This window comes from Strigops habroptila, chromosome 7, assembly GCF_004027225.2.
Source record: "Strigops habroptila isolate Jane chromosome 7, bStrHab1.2.pri, whole genome shotgun sequence".
Classification (NCBI taxonomy): Eukaryota; Metazoa; Chordata; class Aves; order Psittaciformes; family Psittacidae; genus Strigops; species Strigops habroptila.
This window is the reverse complement of record NC_044283.2, coordinates 63,355,032-63,373,480: the sequence shown is the minus strand read 5'-3', so window position 1 is coordinate 63,373,480 and position 18,449 is coordinate 63,355,032. Positions and strand designations below refer to the sequence as shown.

General features: G+C 38.1%; 1 protein-coding gene across 8 annotated transcripts in view; it reads right to left on the bottom strand.

The window, feature by feature from the left end:
- Window positions 1-18,449, bottom strand: part of ZNF827 (zinc finger protein 827) — a 103,309-nt gene that overhangs the window by 44,680 nt on the left and 40,180 nt on the right. For 7 of the 8 annotated variants that reach the window (XR_003992328.1, XR_003992329.1, XM_030492742.1 and 4 more), the window contains exons 4-5: window positions 16,715-17,198; window positions 4,636-4,869 (exon numbers count right to left, since the gene is read on the bottom strand). Coding sequence is in view for 6 of the 8 variants with exons in the window: in XM_030492742.1 (XP_030348602.1) it covers window positions 4,636-4,869; window positions 16,715-17,198 (718 nt within the window). In the remaining 2 variants the exon portion in view is untranslated. The remainder of the gene's footprint in view (window positions 1-4,635; window positions 4,870-16,714; window positions 17,199-18,449) is intronic. The other variant, XM_030492741.2, reaches the window with a different exon arrangement.

The following is an 18,449-nucleotide window of genomic DNA, read 5'->3' as shown; positions in this document are numbered from 1 at the left end:
GTTGTCGATTTACGTTGCTGATGACAGCCAAGCATAAAGCAACCCAAGCCTTAAAACGAGGCAAATCTGACACCAGCTCTCCAGCCACACAAACATAGATAGCACTCCTAGTTAGCAAACTTTTTAAACTTATAGTTACTGAGTTCCTCTGCAAGTCTGTGCTGCTGTGACTGGACTGGTTTTGGTATGAGCTAATTTAAAGCCTTCTCAGATAGTCCTTCACCTCACTGTACCCTTATGCACGATGTGCCATTTTTGGAATGGGAGGTGTTTGGGCCTCCGAAATATGCTAGAATTGTACTATCATTCTTTTTTTTTCTTTTTCTTCCTCTTTTAAAACAGTTCTAATCCATGTGGTTTCAGTTAAATGTAAGATATAGTGTCAAAAAAATTAACTGCAAGGCACAAAATGGGAAATCAGCATAAACATTTTCAAGTGGATAAAGACTTAACCAAAAAAAGCAGGGAAAAACCTCCAAATCTCCCACAATAACCATATGTGCTGAAAGAGGAATTGTCATATAATTGTGACAATATTAAGGTGATAATAAATGGAGTTGATTAAGAATTCTTTTGGAATCAACTGAATGCAACAAGTACTTCATGATCTTGGCACAAAAATTAAGTATGAGTTAACTGCAACTGCTGATAACCCAAAATTATAACACACTGTTGGTACTGGGCAATTGGTGTATTACAAGAAGCACAGTGTGTCCCAAGGATGAAAGTACAAAAAATCCAAAGGAACTGAATAGTACAAAGGTAATGCATTTGTTAGTGATAACAAGGATACGTGCAATACATGGGGAATTGATCCAGCAGAAAAAAAAAAGAGACTAGGAAAACAACCTGTGTTACTATAGAAATGCAAGATGATGACAAATAAGATACAGCTGAAATAAAGGCAAATGTGATTCAGGTAACACTTCTAGGAAAGGCAGGGACATGCTAATGTCACAGTTCAAGGCACTAGGGTAAAAGACTACTTACAAAATGCTAGTACCTGGAATAGATTTGATACACCTTCAGCTATGCATTTATTTTTGGACAAGGGGGAACACTGTATGCTTCTGGAAGATAATACATGCCCAAAACATATTAGCAGCATGATTATTTCAACAGAAAGATAAGTTTTTAGACTTATACCTTAGCATGTAAATGCAAACGTTTATTTTAAATTTCAGTCTCCTCTGAAACCTACCTTTCTATTTATAAGATTGAGTGTATAAGACTGACCAGATACACCACTTATTTCAACATTTTGACAAGTAAATTAGCTTTTCCATGAAAGAGAACTAGTAAGAATGCAGAAAACCAGTTCAGGTGTATTTTAAATACATTACTTCTATTTCCTGTAAGTGATTTTGTGCAACATCTAGTAGGAATTTAAAATCTTGCAGGGATGGCCCCCTTCCAAACAGAGATGAGAGTGATTTGCCCCCCTCCACTACCTCCTCAAATCTGTTAGCTTACCTTTCAATCTAGACTCAGTCAAGACTTAGTAATGGACAGAATTCACAGTTCACCTTTGTACATTGATATAAATAATGGCAGTCGTTTCATGTTCTCGAAAATGTAGGTTGAAAGTCTGCACTGAAGCTCAAACTTTGCCTGTTAACCCCCAAAGACCCATTTCTTCAAAATGGGCATTTATTTTTAAATTCCAGATCAGTTGTTAGGAAGTTTTGTTTTGACTATCTGGATGGAAATGGGTTCTACCTAGATACACCCAGGAGACATTAGCCTTCTTAGTTTGAATAACCCTTTGGAAGAAGTGCGAGTAGGTATCAAGTGACTAGGTATCAAGTTTGTGAACTGTGAGGTAGAAGATTTGAATCCAAGTGGACACAGTAGAGAAAAAACTGGTATAGAAAGGCACAGCATCTCCAGATAAGGTTCTGTACATCTACCTCTACAAAGACAACTAGTAAATGTTCTGTTAATGTTCTATTACAGTAAATGATGTTCATTCTTCCACATTTTCTGAGCTTTAGAATAGCTTCTGAGTGGCTGACAAATCCTTCCATTATAGGAGCTGGTGGTTTGCAGTAAGTCTCTCCTACAATATGCACCAGCCCACACTAGACTCTAGAGCTGGAAAGGCCTTCCACTACACTGTACAAGCTCAGCTAAGAGCTGAGCATCTCTGTTTGGGAAAAGAGATTTCCCAGTGAAAAATATAAAGCAGTGTATCTTTTACATGAAAGGAGACAGCAAGGTCTATGCCTAAATCCCAAGAGGCTGCAACAATCAGCAATATTACTGCTTAGGGGATAACAGAAGCATATATGTCAGGAACATGGAAAGCAAAATACTATGAAGGGTCAGAAATCCCCTGCTGAATTTGTATGCACTACAGGGTTTGGTAATTAGTATAATACAGAAGAAACTGAAAACAACAAAGCAAGGATGCAATCCATTCAGTCTTTACCAAGAATATAGAGAGCCTGGAAGGACCTGACTTAACCTAATTATATATCAAATCTAATAAGGGCACTTGACTGAAGATCTCCTACAGACAGTAAAACACCCAGACATACTCATTCCTCTCCTTTTTTTTTTTTTTTTTCCCCTCATTCCAGTACCAGGAAAAAGAAGGAAGTTTGTTCTTGTTTTCACTTTATTCTGAAGAAGTGGCTTAATTGTTTAAGTTCTAAATGACCAAAACCAGAACGCAGAATTGCTTCAGATAAGCTGGGAAGTCAACAGTTATCTGAGCATTCTACCAGATAAAGTAAACATTAAAAAAAAACCACTGAAGTGGCTACTGAGCTGAGATATTCCTCTTCTGTTTTTCCTACATTAAACTGTATCTTAGTGTTTCCCTCCTTCGCAGTTTTTGACTTAGATGGGAATTCAGGAAAGTGCAAGTTGAAAACAGTGTGATAAACTTTGTGTAACCCCACCCACTGGCTGATTCAGGAACACCAACTGCAGCAATACCGTTTGAATAAATCCGAGAGTAATGGTTTACTTTCTCATCTATGGATCAATCAAAAAGACCACTATCAGCAAAAACTGCTCAATCACAAAGAAATCATAAGAGAAATGTTAAACTAGTGCATTTCTTACTACAACCTTTAAAGACTGGGAGTTCCCAACAGAAGTGACCAAAGACTTTGACCAAGATTTTATATATGCCAGACTTCATTCATATAAACAGATATTTAAGGCACAAATATTCTAACATAATAGCCTGCAATAAAACTATTTAAACACAGCCTGCTAGTGCTGAATTAAAGATTTACAATCAAGAACCCTATTGTCTCTGAAGTACTTGAGTTATGGAGCTCTTTCTTTATGAAAATAGATACATAAATTTATATGCACCAGGAAAAATAAAGTCACAGGTTAACATTCATTAGGCTACAAAGTTCTGTTATCAGAACACCATTCTCAAACCAGTTACAAGTAGCAACAGTGCGCTATGTCAATAACCAAACGTTTAGTATTTGGGACTCTGCAAAAAATTAGGAAACTTCTGCTCTGATTAACTTTTGTACCTTTTTGCACCATTCACACAAACTGCTTGCCTATCAATGATTTAAATTCTTTTGAAAATTAAAGTGTGCAGGTATGAACAGGAGTGAATTAATGACATGTTAGAATTTATGGGGGAAATCCTAGTCAGTTAAAGTCTTTCAGGTACACATTTGATCTCAAGGTCAATGTTGAAAGCATTCAATCAAGCCAAATAATTTCAGATAGGTTTGGCAGGGTTCTCAGGAGTTACCAAACTTGTAAAGTTACTAAACATTTCCACTGGCACCTCTTGCATGACTTTGGCATGCTTAAAAAAAATAAGTATGTCAAGTTTTGGAGAAGACTTAAAAACTAACTGATCCAGTTTAGGTGAGGAAGTACGAAATCCATCCTCCCAGAGTGAGTTTCACATCTCGTTCCTAAAAATTCAAGTTTATTAGAACTTCAAAGCCTTTTTGTCACTCACTTAACCTGTTCCCAGTAGAGAGAAATCAACCCTTCCACTTTCCCTTAAAGTTAAACCTTGATTCTGACAGTTGGACAAAGCATAATTAGCAGTACATATATTTTTATTTTACTCCCTCCAGCTGTACCAGTACATATGTGTATACACATGCATACTTGTCTGGCGAAAGGATGTATCACTAAGGCAAAGTAGGCAAGTTCAAGTGGTCTCCCTAACACCAGAAATCTGGCTCAGTTTGCATTATATTTTTAACTGTGTATCTTATAGTTTTGAGTACAAGATACTGTCAGAAAAAAAGAAAAGGCTTTGAAAGTCATCCTTTATAAAGCTGTATCAGATACAGTTCACTACAGACACACAGTCTTATGATGTTAATGAAAGATGTGAATAAATTGATATTAACATGTTTTGGTACATTTAAAAAATGACAACATCTAAAAGCTTTAAGGCATCATTTCTTTTGACTTATTCCATAGTCATTAATTTGAAAACCAGAGCACAGATAATTAGATACTATGGCAACAGACCAAACTGAGGTGTCATACGTATATGAACCTGTGCAGACAGACCTTTTCTATTGTTCCTTCACTTGCTACTAAAGCTAAATATTCCTTCTGCAAGGTAAGCTTGAGAGCATACATGAAAAAGAAACTGAGAAGTTGAATATGATTAAATTAAATATCTACCTGAGAGCTTCATGAGGAGCTCAGATGCTGCCTTGACTGACATGTCCTGCCTCATTACATTTGCCTGTGCTTCCTGTGGTTTGAGTTTCTCCTCAGGGATGTTTGGAGCTGAGGCTTCAGGTTCCTGGCTGAACACATAGCTGGACTGAGACAAGGCTGAACTTGGAGCTTCTTCATCTGTAGGCTCCTCTTTCACTTTAAATTTAGGAGTCAAGGGCTCTTTTTGATTTGCAGCTGTCAAGAGAAGGAAACAAGTGAGACTTAACAAGGTATGTAATATATCATCATAGAGCAGCTAGTAACAGGAAGAAACTGTAACGTGAGAAATGCTAGAGCAGGCAGTGGAAGCAAGCATGTCAAACAGTATCCAAAGATACTTCAAGAGATAAACAAACTTCTGAACCTTTTGAACAAAGGGACAATTTTGAAACACAAAACCTGCATGTACCAAAGCTCAAGAAACCATCGTTCTCCTCTTACTTTTTTGTCCCTATGCCTCCTAAAAGCATTCCCCTGGTCATTGGTTTGTACGTCTTCTATAGGCTTGATGGAAGCTTACAACATCATGTCACGCAAGGGCAAATTTCTTAAAGCTCATGGGTACTACATATTGAGCTCTTAGAGCATGGAAGAGAGGCAAGGAATGAACAGTAGAAAGCTAGGAAGGAGAGGAAAAAAGGAAAAGACAGCAAATTCTTAGGTCCTAAAAGTTGGTATTTGTTAAGAAAGAGAGCAGAGAGATTTTGGGAAGACGGCTCTGCACCAGAAGATGCTATTAGAGCAGTGTTCCAGGTTCTACATCCATAAAAGAGAGCAAGTTTAAAATAATCCTTTCAATCACTCCATGTAAGCAGCTGCATAACCTTAGAGAAGGGCACAGAGACCTTGGAGCTACTTAAAACCTACTCACTAAACAATCTTCTTCTTGAACGGTCTTTCCAATACCCTTTGACAGCGGTGGATCCTTTGCATAGTGTTTGGTTGAAGGGATAAAACCAAGAATGCTTCTTAAAAAATATCTCCAAACCCAAGCAATATAAATTCACAGGCAGACTGCACGACAAACAGGAGGCTAAAGAAGTTGAACTATTTTTCAGCAGTTCTCCTTCTAATTCTTTATGTTTGACCATTAAGAGATATTTCCTTCCTTCTTAGTGCCTTTTTCTTGTTCAAAATTTCACCTTAAATTCCCAGTAATGCACAGCAGATGACTTGTTCAGTGCCCCAAACTGCAGTGAGTTTACATGTTTCTCACCTCTCTAAACCTCTGTCTCCACAATTCTGATAGAGCATCATCCCCATTCTGTTAGCCATCTAAGCTCTCCCACCATTTATTACCCCACTATCTCTTCCACATATTTTCCTCCTTCCACAAGACAATCCTCTGCATTATCCTGTAGCACAACGCTTACATCTTTTCAGTTTATATTGCAGGCTTTTTTGAGTTTTCTCCTTCCTTATTGGTTGGCAAGCCATTACCGAAGAACAAGATTAAAGCAAGTGATATGAACAGCGTATACATAAGCAGCATTAACATACACATTGGTGCTATTCACTACTCCAAACCTTATATGTGTAATTTTTAATATGACCTATAAGCACTTTTACCAGTATTAGAAATTGCTTTCCCCCTTTTTTAAAAAAAAAAAAAAAAGAGCAAAATCTGAAATATGAAACATTAAAACATGCTATAATTCATCAAAATACAGGTTAAGGCTCTCAAACTGATCTTAACATTACCAAGGTACTTACAGAAAAATTCTATCTATCTTCTTTATCCAGGCCTACATCTTTCTACGTCTTTCTGGCTCAGTCTATTCTAAGGTTTGACCTGGGGTGATTAATGGTCACCAAAAAAACCCAAAAAGATCCAAACTTTCTACGCCACACTTCCTTCTCTTTTAAAACATTCTATTCTAGCTGCCACTGATATGAAAAATACCTCCACCAGGAGCTGAGTGCAACTGATAGCATTCTGCCTGAATGTTCAAAAAACCTGGAGGAAAAAGAAATAAACCGTCTGAATTTATTCAATAAGTTATTAATTCAAAATTTCCCAGAAAACAAAAGAAACATGAATCTGAGTAAAGAGGTAGAGACAACCCGCTAAGAACAATCATTAACCTGTGAAGCCAGCTATGTTTTTGCCCATGAATCAGGGCAGAAAATGAACCAGGTAGAGGAAGCACTATAGACCAGGTCAGCATACACTTTTACCATTCAAAATACAGAGGTGATATTAAACTCACACATAATCACAGAATAGTTTGGGTAGGAAAGGACCTTAAGATTATCTAGTTCCAACTCCCCTGCCATGGAGAGAGGGAGACCTCCCATTAGACCAGGTTGCTCAAGGCCCTGTCCAACCTGGCCTTGAACATACACAGATCAGTGTAAGACTGCAACCATGGGTCCATTATAAGCCAGGTTAAGAACAACTAAAAAACATCCACATGCAAATAGAATCACTGTAACAGAATACATATAATATCACAGCCTTAAACTAGGAACCTTTTTCAGAGTCAGGCTCTAGAGTATGCAGTGGCAGATGCCTTATGGATTCCTCTACCACAAGAAGGAGGATCAAAGTGGGCACTTTTGGAAGAAATCAGCATTTATTAAACCCTTCTATCACCAAGCCTAAACTCAGCAGCCAATTTGACCCAATCCAAGGGCAGATGTCAAGTGCTCTATGCTCTTTATCCCAAGGGTACTCTCAAACTCTACTGAGATGAAGCCAAGTTCTCATAGCTCAGACAACCAAAACTTCAACGTAGGTCACATCAGAGTTTAAACACACCCAGAATAACTTGAAGGGGGCATCCAGCAAGTTTCCCTCCTTTCCTATGTCTCACTTTCCTTTTTCTCCCTGCCCCACACATTGGCTCTCCTCCTGCTGCTCTATTAGCTCTCCACACGCTGCTGTAAGCCACTGCTTCCTCACACTTCTGAGCTGCCACTTGGGATACCAATGCTAAAACTATGTTGACAACAAATTACCAGTACAACATCAGATGTAATTTAAATGGGCTTTTCATGAGATCTGTATACTCAGTTTGTCCCTGTGTGTCTACAAGACATCGCCTGTAAGAAATATAAAAAATAGTCAGGGTCCTACAGTCCAGAGGAGGTCCTGAAGATGTGCATTTGGCAGTATTACATGAGGGGGAAAAGAAGCCCAGACTATTGTTCTTGCCCATGTTACTGGTTCTGCCTACTCTAGCTGCTGTGCTTTGAACAGATGATAGAATTAATAAATGAGGAAAGAAGTAGGCTTTTATTTCTTTAATTAACTGACAGCACACTTTATGAACTGACCACACTTGCCATAAATCAAACACTCTAATTGTAGACACAAAAACAGATGAGTTATTTACCTCATTTTTCTTCTCCCAGAAAACAAACCCAAATAAAATCAGACAACTATTGGGTCACTTTCAACCCAATTGCTTCAATTCATGGGACTTTTCCTTCAATTAATGGGGTTTTTACTCCTTCTTGAAATATACTAAAGTTATTTCCAACGTAAATGAAGCCTAAATAGAAAGGCAAATAAAAAATGGAAGAGGTTATCCAGCCTATTAGATCCATACATTAAAACTAGAGGAGAAAAAAATCCCCAAACCACCAAAAATCCCCACCACTTTTGCTTCTGTCCCATCTTGGATCCATATTTACAGGCAAAATTGCTAACACATGGGAAATAGCAGCTATGATGCATCCACTAGTCATATTAGAGAGAACAGTAAACAGATGTAAGAAAAAACATTGCAAATAAGGGAAATAAATGTTGACTGAGGCTAGAGGGGTTTTAAAAAAAAAAAACCAAAACCAAACCTATGATTGAGGAATCTTTTAAAAATTAGAACTAGACAAGGATTAAAAACATGATGTTTAGGTCTATTAAAGTATATTTGAATGACAATATTATTACTCCCCAGAAGGAATAACATCTTCTATCTACATACAAAAATAGATACACATACATATATTTCATTTGTATTTAATTTACATTCATTCTGAATTGCAATGAGAGCAGACTGAAGGATGTGTTGCCTGCAGACTGAGTCCAAAAACCCCAGCAATTTAATTTTGAAATATACAATGAGCAAAAAAAACCCCAACCCACCCAGCAAATGCAACCAACAGGCAGCAATCTCTCAAGCAGAGTTGATAATACTCCATTTGTTCCATTCTACTCCATATCCAGGAAAAAAAACCAAAACCCAGATCAAAGAAGATTCCAGACTGCTGATTTTTATCTTCCTGGCAACTGGAATAATTTGAGCCATGTAGCAAAAGTGGATGATGAAAGTTATAACACTTTCCTCAACCTGCCAAATGCCACAAGAAAAGCTTTGGGCATCTGCCACTAATCTGAAACACTCTGATAGAAGCTGCTAACTGCATCAGTCGATTTACGAGGACTTCTAAATGCTCAAAGTGTTTATAATTGAAAGAGGAAAAATGGGCTGATTATTTCAAGCCAAGCTCAGTGTTACAAGTCACAAGTGGCAAAGAGTTGGTCACCATTCCATCCATCTGTCTGAGCAAACATGAGAAAGAATCCACAACAAAAATGCTGCCACAAAAGAGGCCACAAGAAAAAGCATCTACAGAGTCTGGGTCGAAAGGAACTGCGATGAAAGTGCCACAGTACACTGCTGCACCATCATATTATTTTACAAGTGATGCCTGACTACAGCTACAAAGATGAGACTGAGCGGGCCAGTCATGGCTGAGGGAAAAGTGAAGATATATTCCAAAAGGCACTACATATTGAACTGGTCTTAAGCATCTGAATAATACAGAGAGCCTTCCATTGCACATGGTAAGTTGTGAGTTGTGGCAGTTAAAAGAAACCAAGGACCTCTGACAGATCAGTTCTGCAGTATTTGGAAGACACATTCCCCTGACACTGAGCACCATAATTCAGAAGGCAGCAATGGTTAATAAAGGATATGACTCGAGTCTTCTACTGGTTTTGCTCTAGTAATTGAAATAGAAATTTGCTCAATGCAGGTAGGCATTGGCATTCTTGCATGGAGACTAGGGCTTATATTTGCTGACATTCAAGAACTGAGTAAGGAGTACAAACACTGCAATAGAGGCCTCTGGTGAGCTAACTGCTTTGCAAGAAAAATCTATCCAATTGGAACCACTTGGAGAATCTCCAGACTAAAATCCAATTGGGCTGATAAATTATGTCCAGCTTATTAAACATAGAGGCTGTCTACACTGTAAGTGGCCCAAAAGGAGAAATACTGTTCTACTGGTAGCCTAGATGGTCCCTCATTTCTTTTTAGTGCCTTCTGCCCTGGCGTATTAATCTGTCCCAGAGCACATCATGCTTCCTAAGCCTCCTGGGAGTTCTAACACTATTACATTTCATTTTCAAAGCTCTCTACTCTGCTCTCAGCCAAATAAACTAACCTATAGGGCTACAAGGAAGAGGATGGGAACTATTGATAAAAACCCAACTTCTTACTCAAGGGCACTCAGCATTACAACATTTCTTTTTAACAAAACAGTGGAATGGCGGAATAAACAATCATGAGAAGTATGATGATGCCAAGACTTGCCACCTCTGGGCTTCCAGAGACCACTTAGAATATGAGGTCTTTCAAACAATCTTGCTTAAGTATGTTGAAAATATGTAAGCAGAGATTAAGGAAAGACATGCTAACTATCCCAATCTTCTCTAAAGCTGCTACCTGGCCTAGTAGAAAGTGCTTCTGCCCATGGCAGGGGGCACAGAACCAAATGATCTTTAGAGTCCCTTCCTACCCAAACCATGCTATGATTCTGATTTGTATTTGAGGAGCTGTAGTCAAGCAAAATGAGACACAGCACTGGAGAATGACCAGTCCTGCTACTGTCCCTTCAAAATTTCACATTGTTCTAGTCCAAGGAGAATGGAGGAATCAGGCAAATTGCTAAGGCACCTGTAGGATGACACATCCCTCCATGCCCCAAGATATCTGTTACCTTTCCAAAGTCCCACTTCCTAAACAAGGATGATGCCAAGACCATCATCTCCTTTCCAGATAAAAATAACAGTAGAATAGGCAAAATTCTGGGGAAGCTGGAGAAAAAAGGAGGAGAGTGAAAGGAGCAAAGGGAAATTTGTGGCTGATAGGAAATAACTGTTAGTAGTAGAGATATTTCTTTTCTCTACAAAGGAACAGAAACAGAGAAGGAGAGAAACACCACCAGACTGACCTTTATATTTGTTTAAGAAAACAAAACCCAAAACAATCAGAGATGATTGAACTAACAATGTCTCCAATTCCCCTTTCGGATAGATGTGACAGAAAGGCTTATGAGCTAGGACTTCCGCCCAGAGTAATGGTGTAATAAGGAAGCAAAAGAGACTAGTCTTGTACTCTAACAGTTTGTGCAGATATTAAAATATTGTATTAAATCGTAAGCACAGCACTGGTCCAGAATCATATTCATGTCTTCTTTTAAGCTGTATTCGGCTGGGTACATAAAAAAGTAGTTTGTTATCCTGCATTTTAAATGACTGGACTAGAACAGAGTCTACACAGCTTTATCTTGCTAAGTTCTACATATTCCTTCAAGGTGTGAAACATGCCAGCGTATGCCTTTAAGGATGGTCGGAAATTGTGGATGTAAGACTAGCAATTGCTAAAAAGAGATTATAATGGCGGTGATTTATCAGTGGCAAAGATTAGTAAAAGCTTTTATTTGCCCAAGTCCTAATTAGCTGCGCTATTGCCCCTTTTCAGTTTTATTTTAAATTAAAGATTTATATGGAAATTGTGAATCTGGAGAGACACTTCAAAGAGAGATCTTGATGACACTGGGGTATTTACACTGACAGCAGCATTATGGAATTCACAGTATTTTTAAATTAAGGATATAGCTCAATAATTGCCAGTCCTATGCGCTTACATATTCTAATTGAAATTTTACATTCTGGCATCAACTATGAATCCTAAATATAGGCAGCATGGTCTTTTCTTTGGAACTCACTACACAAATGCATCAATTATGACAATTTAATTAAACATGCTTTTATTCTATTAAAAATAGCTCTTTGAAGAGTTAAAGCCAGTCAGTTCAGTATTGTCAATGGCAAATCTAAAACATTTCAAATTACTTGTGTTACCTTTAAGGAATGCAGTAATTTTTAAGAACCAAACAGAACAAAGAATCTAAGTGATTACTTAGCTTACCCATTAATATTTTGTATGTAGCTGTCTGATGATTTACTACTTCATTATTCCATTAATGGAACCAGCTAATAAAATATGCAAAGTCCAAGTACTTTGGATAGTCACCAAAACTCCATGGTGGCATTATTTTCCAAAATAAAGATTCTACTCCTCACAGAATAGTGACAGCAGATATGACTTAAACTGTGAGAAAACATAGTTTCTCATTTGTTTAACAGGGCCAGCCAAGCCCTCAGCATGTTATCTCTCCTTCCTCCTCTCTATTTTACAAGTTTTTCATGCGAGTAACTTGGGGAACATAAAAAGAACTGCAGAAGCAGGGCACACTTGATAATATACACCACCACAAGATAAGAGACATGCTTTCTAGAATAAAGCACTTGGTGAACACAGGGAAGTTGCAGAGAGAGGCCAGCAATGAAGTGTGCCTTACAATTACTGTTTCCACACAGAATTCCTTTGAGATCAATAGTGCAAGAATCACATTCATTTTGATGGGATTTATTTATTTCTGAATGTTATGAAAAGTAACTGCAGCAGATAACACAGGCACAGTAATAACTTCACTAGAGTACACTGGCCATTGTAATGTGGATCACTGTGAAAGCCATTTTTTATTACAAAAGAAAACCAGTCTTGGAAGTAGGTGGAAGGACATCGGTATTTAAAGAGATGTGTTGTATAACATGTGCCACTGAAATCTTTGAAACAGGAAAAGCAAATGCTCTGCAAATTAAGATATGAATGCAGTTACAAAGTTTCAACATGGAATTAAGAGACTTCGGGAAGAAAACATTCTGGCAAAGCACTGATCCAGCAAAGCAGTCGGGCAACTTCAAGCATACAAGCAGTCCTACTGAAATAAAAGGGGGAAAATTTGAAGGTAAAAACTTGCCCATGCTTAAATATTCTTCTATGTTAAGACTAATCTGATAATTGTCATTACAAACAATAACCCTTTCAAATTTTAAATAAAATTTCAGAGAACCCTTTGAATTTCTTGTGAACATAAAAGAATCTCCTACCTTAAACTAGGACCTAGAGAATAAAATCGGGGGGGGGGGGGGGGGGGGGGATCAAGATTTGTTCTTATTTTTAGATTTACATTTGGTGATTTGTGTTACGCTTTATTTCATAAAACATGTAACTGAAAATCTTTCCGGCAAGCAATGGCACATAACAAGGGCTGAAGGGATCTCAAAAGGTCACCCACAGCAATATTTCTCAATCTCTTTAAACATAAGCTCCCCTAAGCCTTTCTGAAAAAATTTCGGAGGCCATTTTGAGCAGTGTCATCACAATTCGTTTCTGGCCCACTCAAAATCAGGTCTAACTTTGACCATCTGTGAATTTTTTTCCCCACTTTGCTTCTCTACATCTTGCTGCTTGTTTATGTTCAGATGAAATTTCTTCCAACTGCTTCTAATGCTCTATGGTCCACTGACTGAGATACACACACACAGATCTAGCCCATCCTACTGCCTAGTATGTGATCACCCATATCTGACAGGTAGTTATCCAACCTGTTTTTAAAATTCTCCAGTGGCAGACATGCCACAATCTCTCCAGCCACACTATCATAGAGTTTTAACTACCTCAACTTTTGTAAAGATTTTCCTAGTGCTGACTCAAACCCTACAGCAATGTAAGCCCACTATTTTTTGTCATAATTATGACGAATCATCAACAGATTATTTCCTTCTCCCCAAGACAAACTCTTTAATGCATTAAAGGCTTATTTATGACTCTCCTTAGCCTTCTCTATAGGCCTCACAACCTCACTCCCTTGTATACATCCTCACTGGACACGTTTTCTAAATCTCAGGTCATTTTTGATGCTCTCCTCTGAAGTCTTTCCAATCGTCCACACTCTTCATAAACTATAGTGGCAAACTCTTGGACTTCATAAGGACTAAGAGCAGGATTGTTTCCCCTTCTTTGAGGCTGTTTCTCTCTGTATACATCCCACTATAATAACTGCCTTTTTAGCACCACTATGACATTATTAACTCCTGCTCCTTTCCCACAGAACTGTTACCTAGCTAGCTGTTCCTGGGTTTGTATTTGTGCAACTGTTTGTTGAATAGTTGCACATTTTTCACAGATCTATTTCGAATGTGACTCTTCTGTTAACTACTTTCAATGTACTGTTTTCCAGCCATCTCATACCCACTTCATCTAGGCTAGAAAATGTACTGCATTGCAGAATCAGAAATAATAGAGTCAAGTTTACACACACGCTTACTGAGATTTTTAAAATCATAATCATTAATAAACACCAATTTATACTGTCTTTCAGCCTAGGCGCACCAGTTAAACTTCTGGAAACTGTAACTCTTAGGTCTGAAGGGACACAAGCACTTTTCTGAGTCACACATTTGGAAAAAGAGGCTGAAACTGCAGAGAAATTAAAGCCAACAGTCCCTGAGGTTTCCCATGAAACTGGAGGCATACAAACTGACACCAACCAAGAAGAAGAGATGCAATAAACATTGGCAAGCAAAAATAAATGTTCATTTAAACCATCAATATTCAACAAGAATAAATGCCAAATTCTAAAAGTCTATATATCTATCTACTGTTTCTTTCTTAGCCACAAGGCCTGTCAGAGAAGAAAATTAGATTGTTTTGACATAATTTGGTCTCGACAAATCTGTGTTGGCTGTTACAATTGGCATATACAATTTGAGATGTCAAAAGATTTATATCATGGAAAAGGTAGGGCGAGTAATTGAAGATGTGATGCACCTAACAAGAGAGTGTCGTAATAAAGAAATCACTCAAAGAAGCTTGGTTCAGCACAGTAAGCAGTCAAAAAAATGCAGCTAATACTTAGCCAACTTCCTAGAAGAGAATTACTTCTACTCTAAATTTATGCATACTGTATGGAGGAAAGCATGAGCTAAATGTATATAACACAATATAAATCTCAGGAGAAAAGAAATTCCTTTCCTTTTAACATTGCTCTTCTTGTGTAGTAAACTTGGTGACTGGCAGTACATTTTTATCCAAATATGCACACATACAAAATTACAGATACATCTCACTCCCCCAGTGACTTTATAACATGTTGCTAGGTAACAGTGCACACAAGTCAGGTTTCAAGACCTTTAGTAAGTCGCCATAAAATAACTGCATAGGCCTTTTGCATGAATAATGTACATTTGTATCCTTTTTCTGATGCCAACAGATCAGATGTTGAAAACATGACCGTCTGCCAAACTGTAAACAGCTCCCCCTCAACTGCTACATGAAAAAACAACACATCAAAATGTTGTATGTTTTCTCAGCTTTCAGGCTTTCCTCCCTCTCCTGCTTTCTGCTCTCATTCTTGCTACATGCAGCCATCATGAGCACTACCATCTATAGGTCAGTACAGCTGGTGTGTAGAGCTGCTCCGTGCACAGCAATCCAAATTTAAGATAGACATCAGACGACAACATATATAGGACAGCTGTCAGACAACATAAAAAATGGATTTCATACAGAGTCCCAATTTAAAACTCAATTTAAAAAAATGTACAAGTAAAAAATGTACAAGCAAATCAAAACAGACACAGCCTCGCTCAATTGGTGTTGGTCATAATAATAAGTTATACCAACAGATTATTATTACTTTTTTAGGGAAGGTATTTGTTGCTTCTTCCAACCCACACAGCAAACCATTTGTACCAGCTCATTTCACCTCTTGCTTGTCCTCAGCTCTTTTCCATTTTCCTGGTTGGCTCCATGAAGCCTCAGGCTTGATTCCTCATGTTTACCCATTCTACTCAATTCCCTACAAAATCGTGATCCCAGAGGTATAAGGGTCTGGGCAGATGAGGACAGCAAGCCTTTCAAAAATGAATGCCTGCAGTTTCACCAAGGCAATGGCATCAGCACAGAATTAATTCCTTAGTTTACCTGATAAGAAAATTTGCTAAAATGCAACTTACATTCCATTTAAAGTAAAAAGTTGACCAATTGTTCTCTAATGAAAAGGGTATCTTCTATCTCCAAAGTCTAAAACTTGCCATAGGGACTGCCATCTCCTTGTGAAACAAAGTTTCTTCAGTGACATTTTTTCTGACTTCTTACTCTTTAAAAATTAAAAGCCAATTTTAAAAATATTTAGTGCAGAACATCCCCCCAGTATGTCCACAATTCCAAAGTGTTCAGTAAAATCAATAAAAGAGCACATAAAACAGATTCACCCTAAACACATCCGCAACTTCAGTCTCACATATGAACATCATTCTTAGAGCAATAATCTGACAGTGAAAGAAAACACAATAAACACGTGCTTTGCATTAGATGAGGATTTAAAGTAAAATAGTAAAAAAAATTGAAAAACAAAAACCAAAAAACTGTTCATGAATCTCTAGGACTACCTTTTTAGTGTTAATAACCAAGAAATGCAGTAATGTTCATACTTCACACATATCTAATGGTTAGACCTCAAATATTACTCTGAAAAAAGGGTGACCAATACTTTATTGGTCCTATTTAAACAGGTGGGTAAAGGCAGAAACTTAAGAGCTGAATTTTCTAACGTGCTGGGCACTTGTGACCCTCAGTGATTTCAAACCAGAACTACAGGTATTCAGCATGCCTGAAAAACACACCAAATGAGACTTGCCAGGTAATTGTCAATGAACACGAAATCCTGGATAGAAAGTTTTCTCTCCCAATCCTCGCAATTAAACAGCAAAAATCCCCCTCTCCTCTCACTGTTTTCCATCCCTCATGCACCCCTCCTTATCAGAAGAAACAAGAAATTATAAGTTAAGAAGTTGCAATGTTTTTCTCCCTGCAATTCCATGACTTAGCAAACCGAAGGCAAAGTGTTTCTTAGCCTGTAAAGAAGCAGCTGCTGCTGCCGCTTGCTGCTCAATTACCTGACAGCTTCATAAGAAAATCTGATGCCATCTTGACAGAGATGTCTTGGCTGAATAGTGCTGATGCTGTATTGGCCACAAAGTCAGAGGAGTCTTTCAGCTTTGTGTTGTTGGGCGCTCTGTCAACAGTGCTAAGAGCAAAAGGTGCAGCTGATATGCCATTGTCATCTTTGGGCTCTTCTTTCACTAGTAAAGGTGGAATACCTCCACTAGGCTGCCCAGCCACATCAGGTGTTTTAGATACAGATGCTGATCCTGTAAGTTCAGGTCCACCTCCTTCCCTCTGTGGTCCCGGGCAGGAGTCACTATTTCTCTGTGGTGACCCCTTCACCTCAGTTTCTGGTATTTCCTCCTTCACTTTGGGTTCTGTCCTGAGGAAATGTTGATGGCAACGCATATGAAGTTTCAGGCTGAAGTGGCGGGAGGAGGTAAAAGGGCATAGCTGGCATTGAAAGGTCTCACCCCTGTCTTGGTGCTGATGAACCTGGTTCAAGAGGTGAAAGATAAAAGCATGTATTAAACAGAAAACAGTTTACTAGCATTATAGAAAACTCAACTACACTTCTCACACCATTTTACAATAAGTTAACTAATGAACTCTTCATTCTGAGCACTTGGAAAGAGGTCAGGCACTAGGAACAGTAGGATTCTTTCACACATAAGTCAATGAACATAAACACCAGACTCAACTAAAAAAAAAATTAAAAATCAGGAACATCTGTTTCTGCAGCATGGAAATGATGAAGTCTGCTTTGGATCAAACAGTTCTTACAACCAGATCCTGATGACCTGTCTGTGCATAAAGACTTCCAAGCTGTAACTAGTAGCTTTCTTCATTACAAACAAAGAAAACACCCTTCTCTATTATGTGATCTGCTAAGCATGATCATTCTGTGTAACCTCATAAATAACAACTGTCTAGAGCAAACCAGCAAAACAACACCCTCACAGCAACGTCCATCGTTGACTCTTGCATCATTAGAGTAAAAACACAGCACCTGGCAATACCAAGGCACTACTGAAACAGTTTGTTACAAATTAATTCTACCAGAAAACAAACAGCTCTGTTACGATAAAATATAAACATTTGCCATTTATTCTATTTTATCAGTCAATTAATGATAACAGTTAATCTTACAGTCCTCATATTTTGACTACAGGCTCTTTCTTATAGAGTCTGCATGCTCCAGTATGACCACAATGCCTAGTGTCCTCAGGCTCAATCCTGATTACCTTTTAAATAGAACCCTATCCATCCATCCACGTGTAATGGTTTACATATTATTTGAACAGGCACACTCATTAATATAAACTATATACAAATAGTTATTCAATTCCTTGTTTAACATGGTACTTATGAAAAGGAAGGAATAACTGAGCCCAGTGTAATAGTGGCTAGTGGTATGAGTGGGTATATTAAAAAGTTTTTTCCTTATAGCTTCACAAAGGAATTTTAAATCCTGACAGGGACACTCCAGGCTACTCCCTGCAGAAAGACTGGCAAATACATACATTTGTTCCTTACTAATTGATGAACATGGGATCAGAACAAACTGGCACCAGACTGAGCTCCACACATTCGTTTTCACTTCTGACTCAAGTTGGTTGGAAACCTTTCAGTGAGACAGATTTTTGTTGGAAAATGGCAATTTGTTGAACGCAAAATATTTCACCTGAAATACAGAGAGGTTTGATGAACTCTTGGCAAGCAAGGCATGATTCTCCTACCCTAATG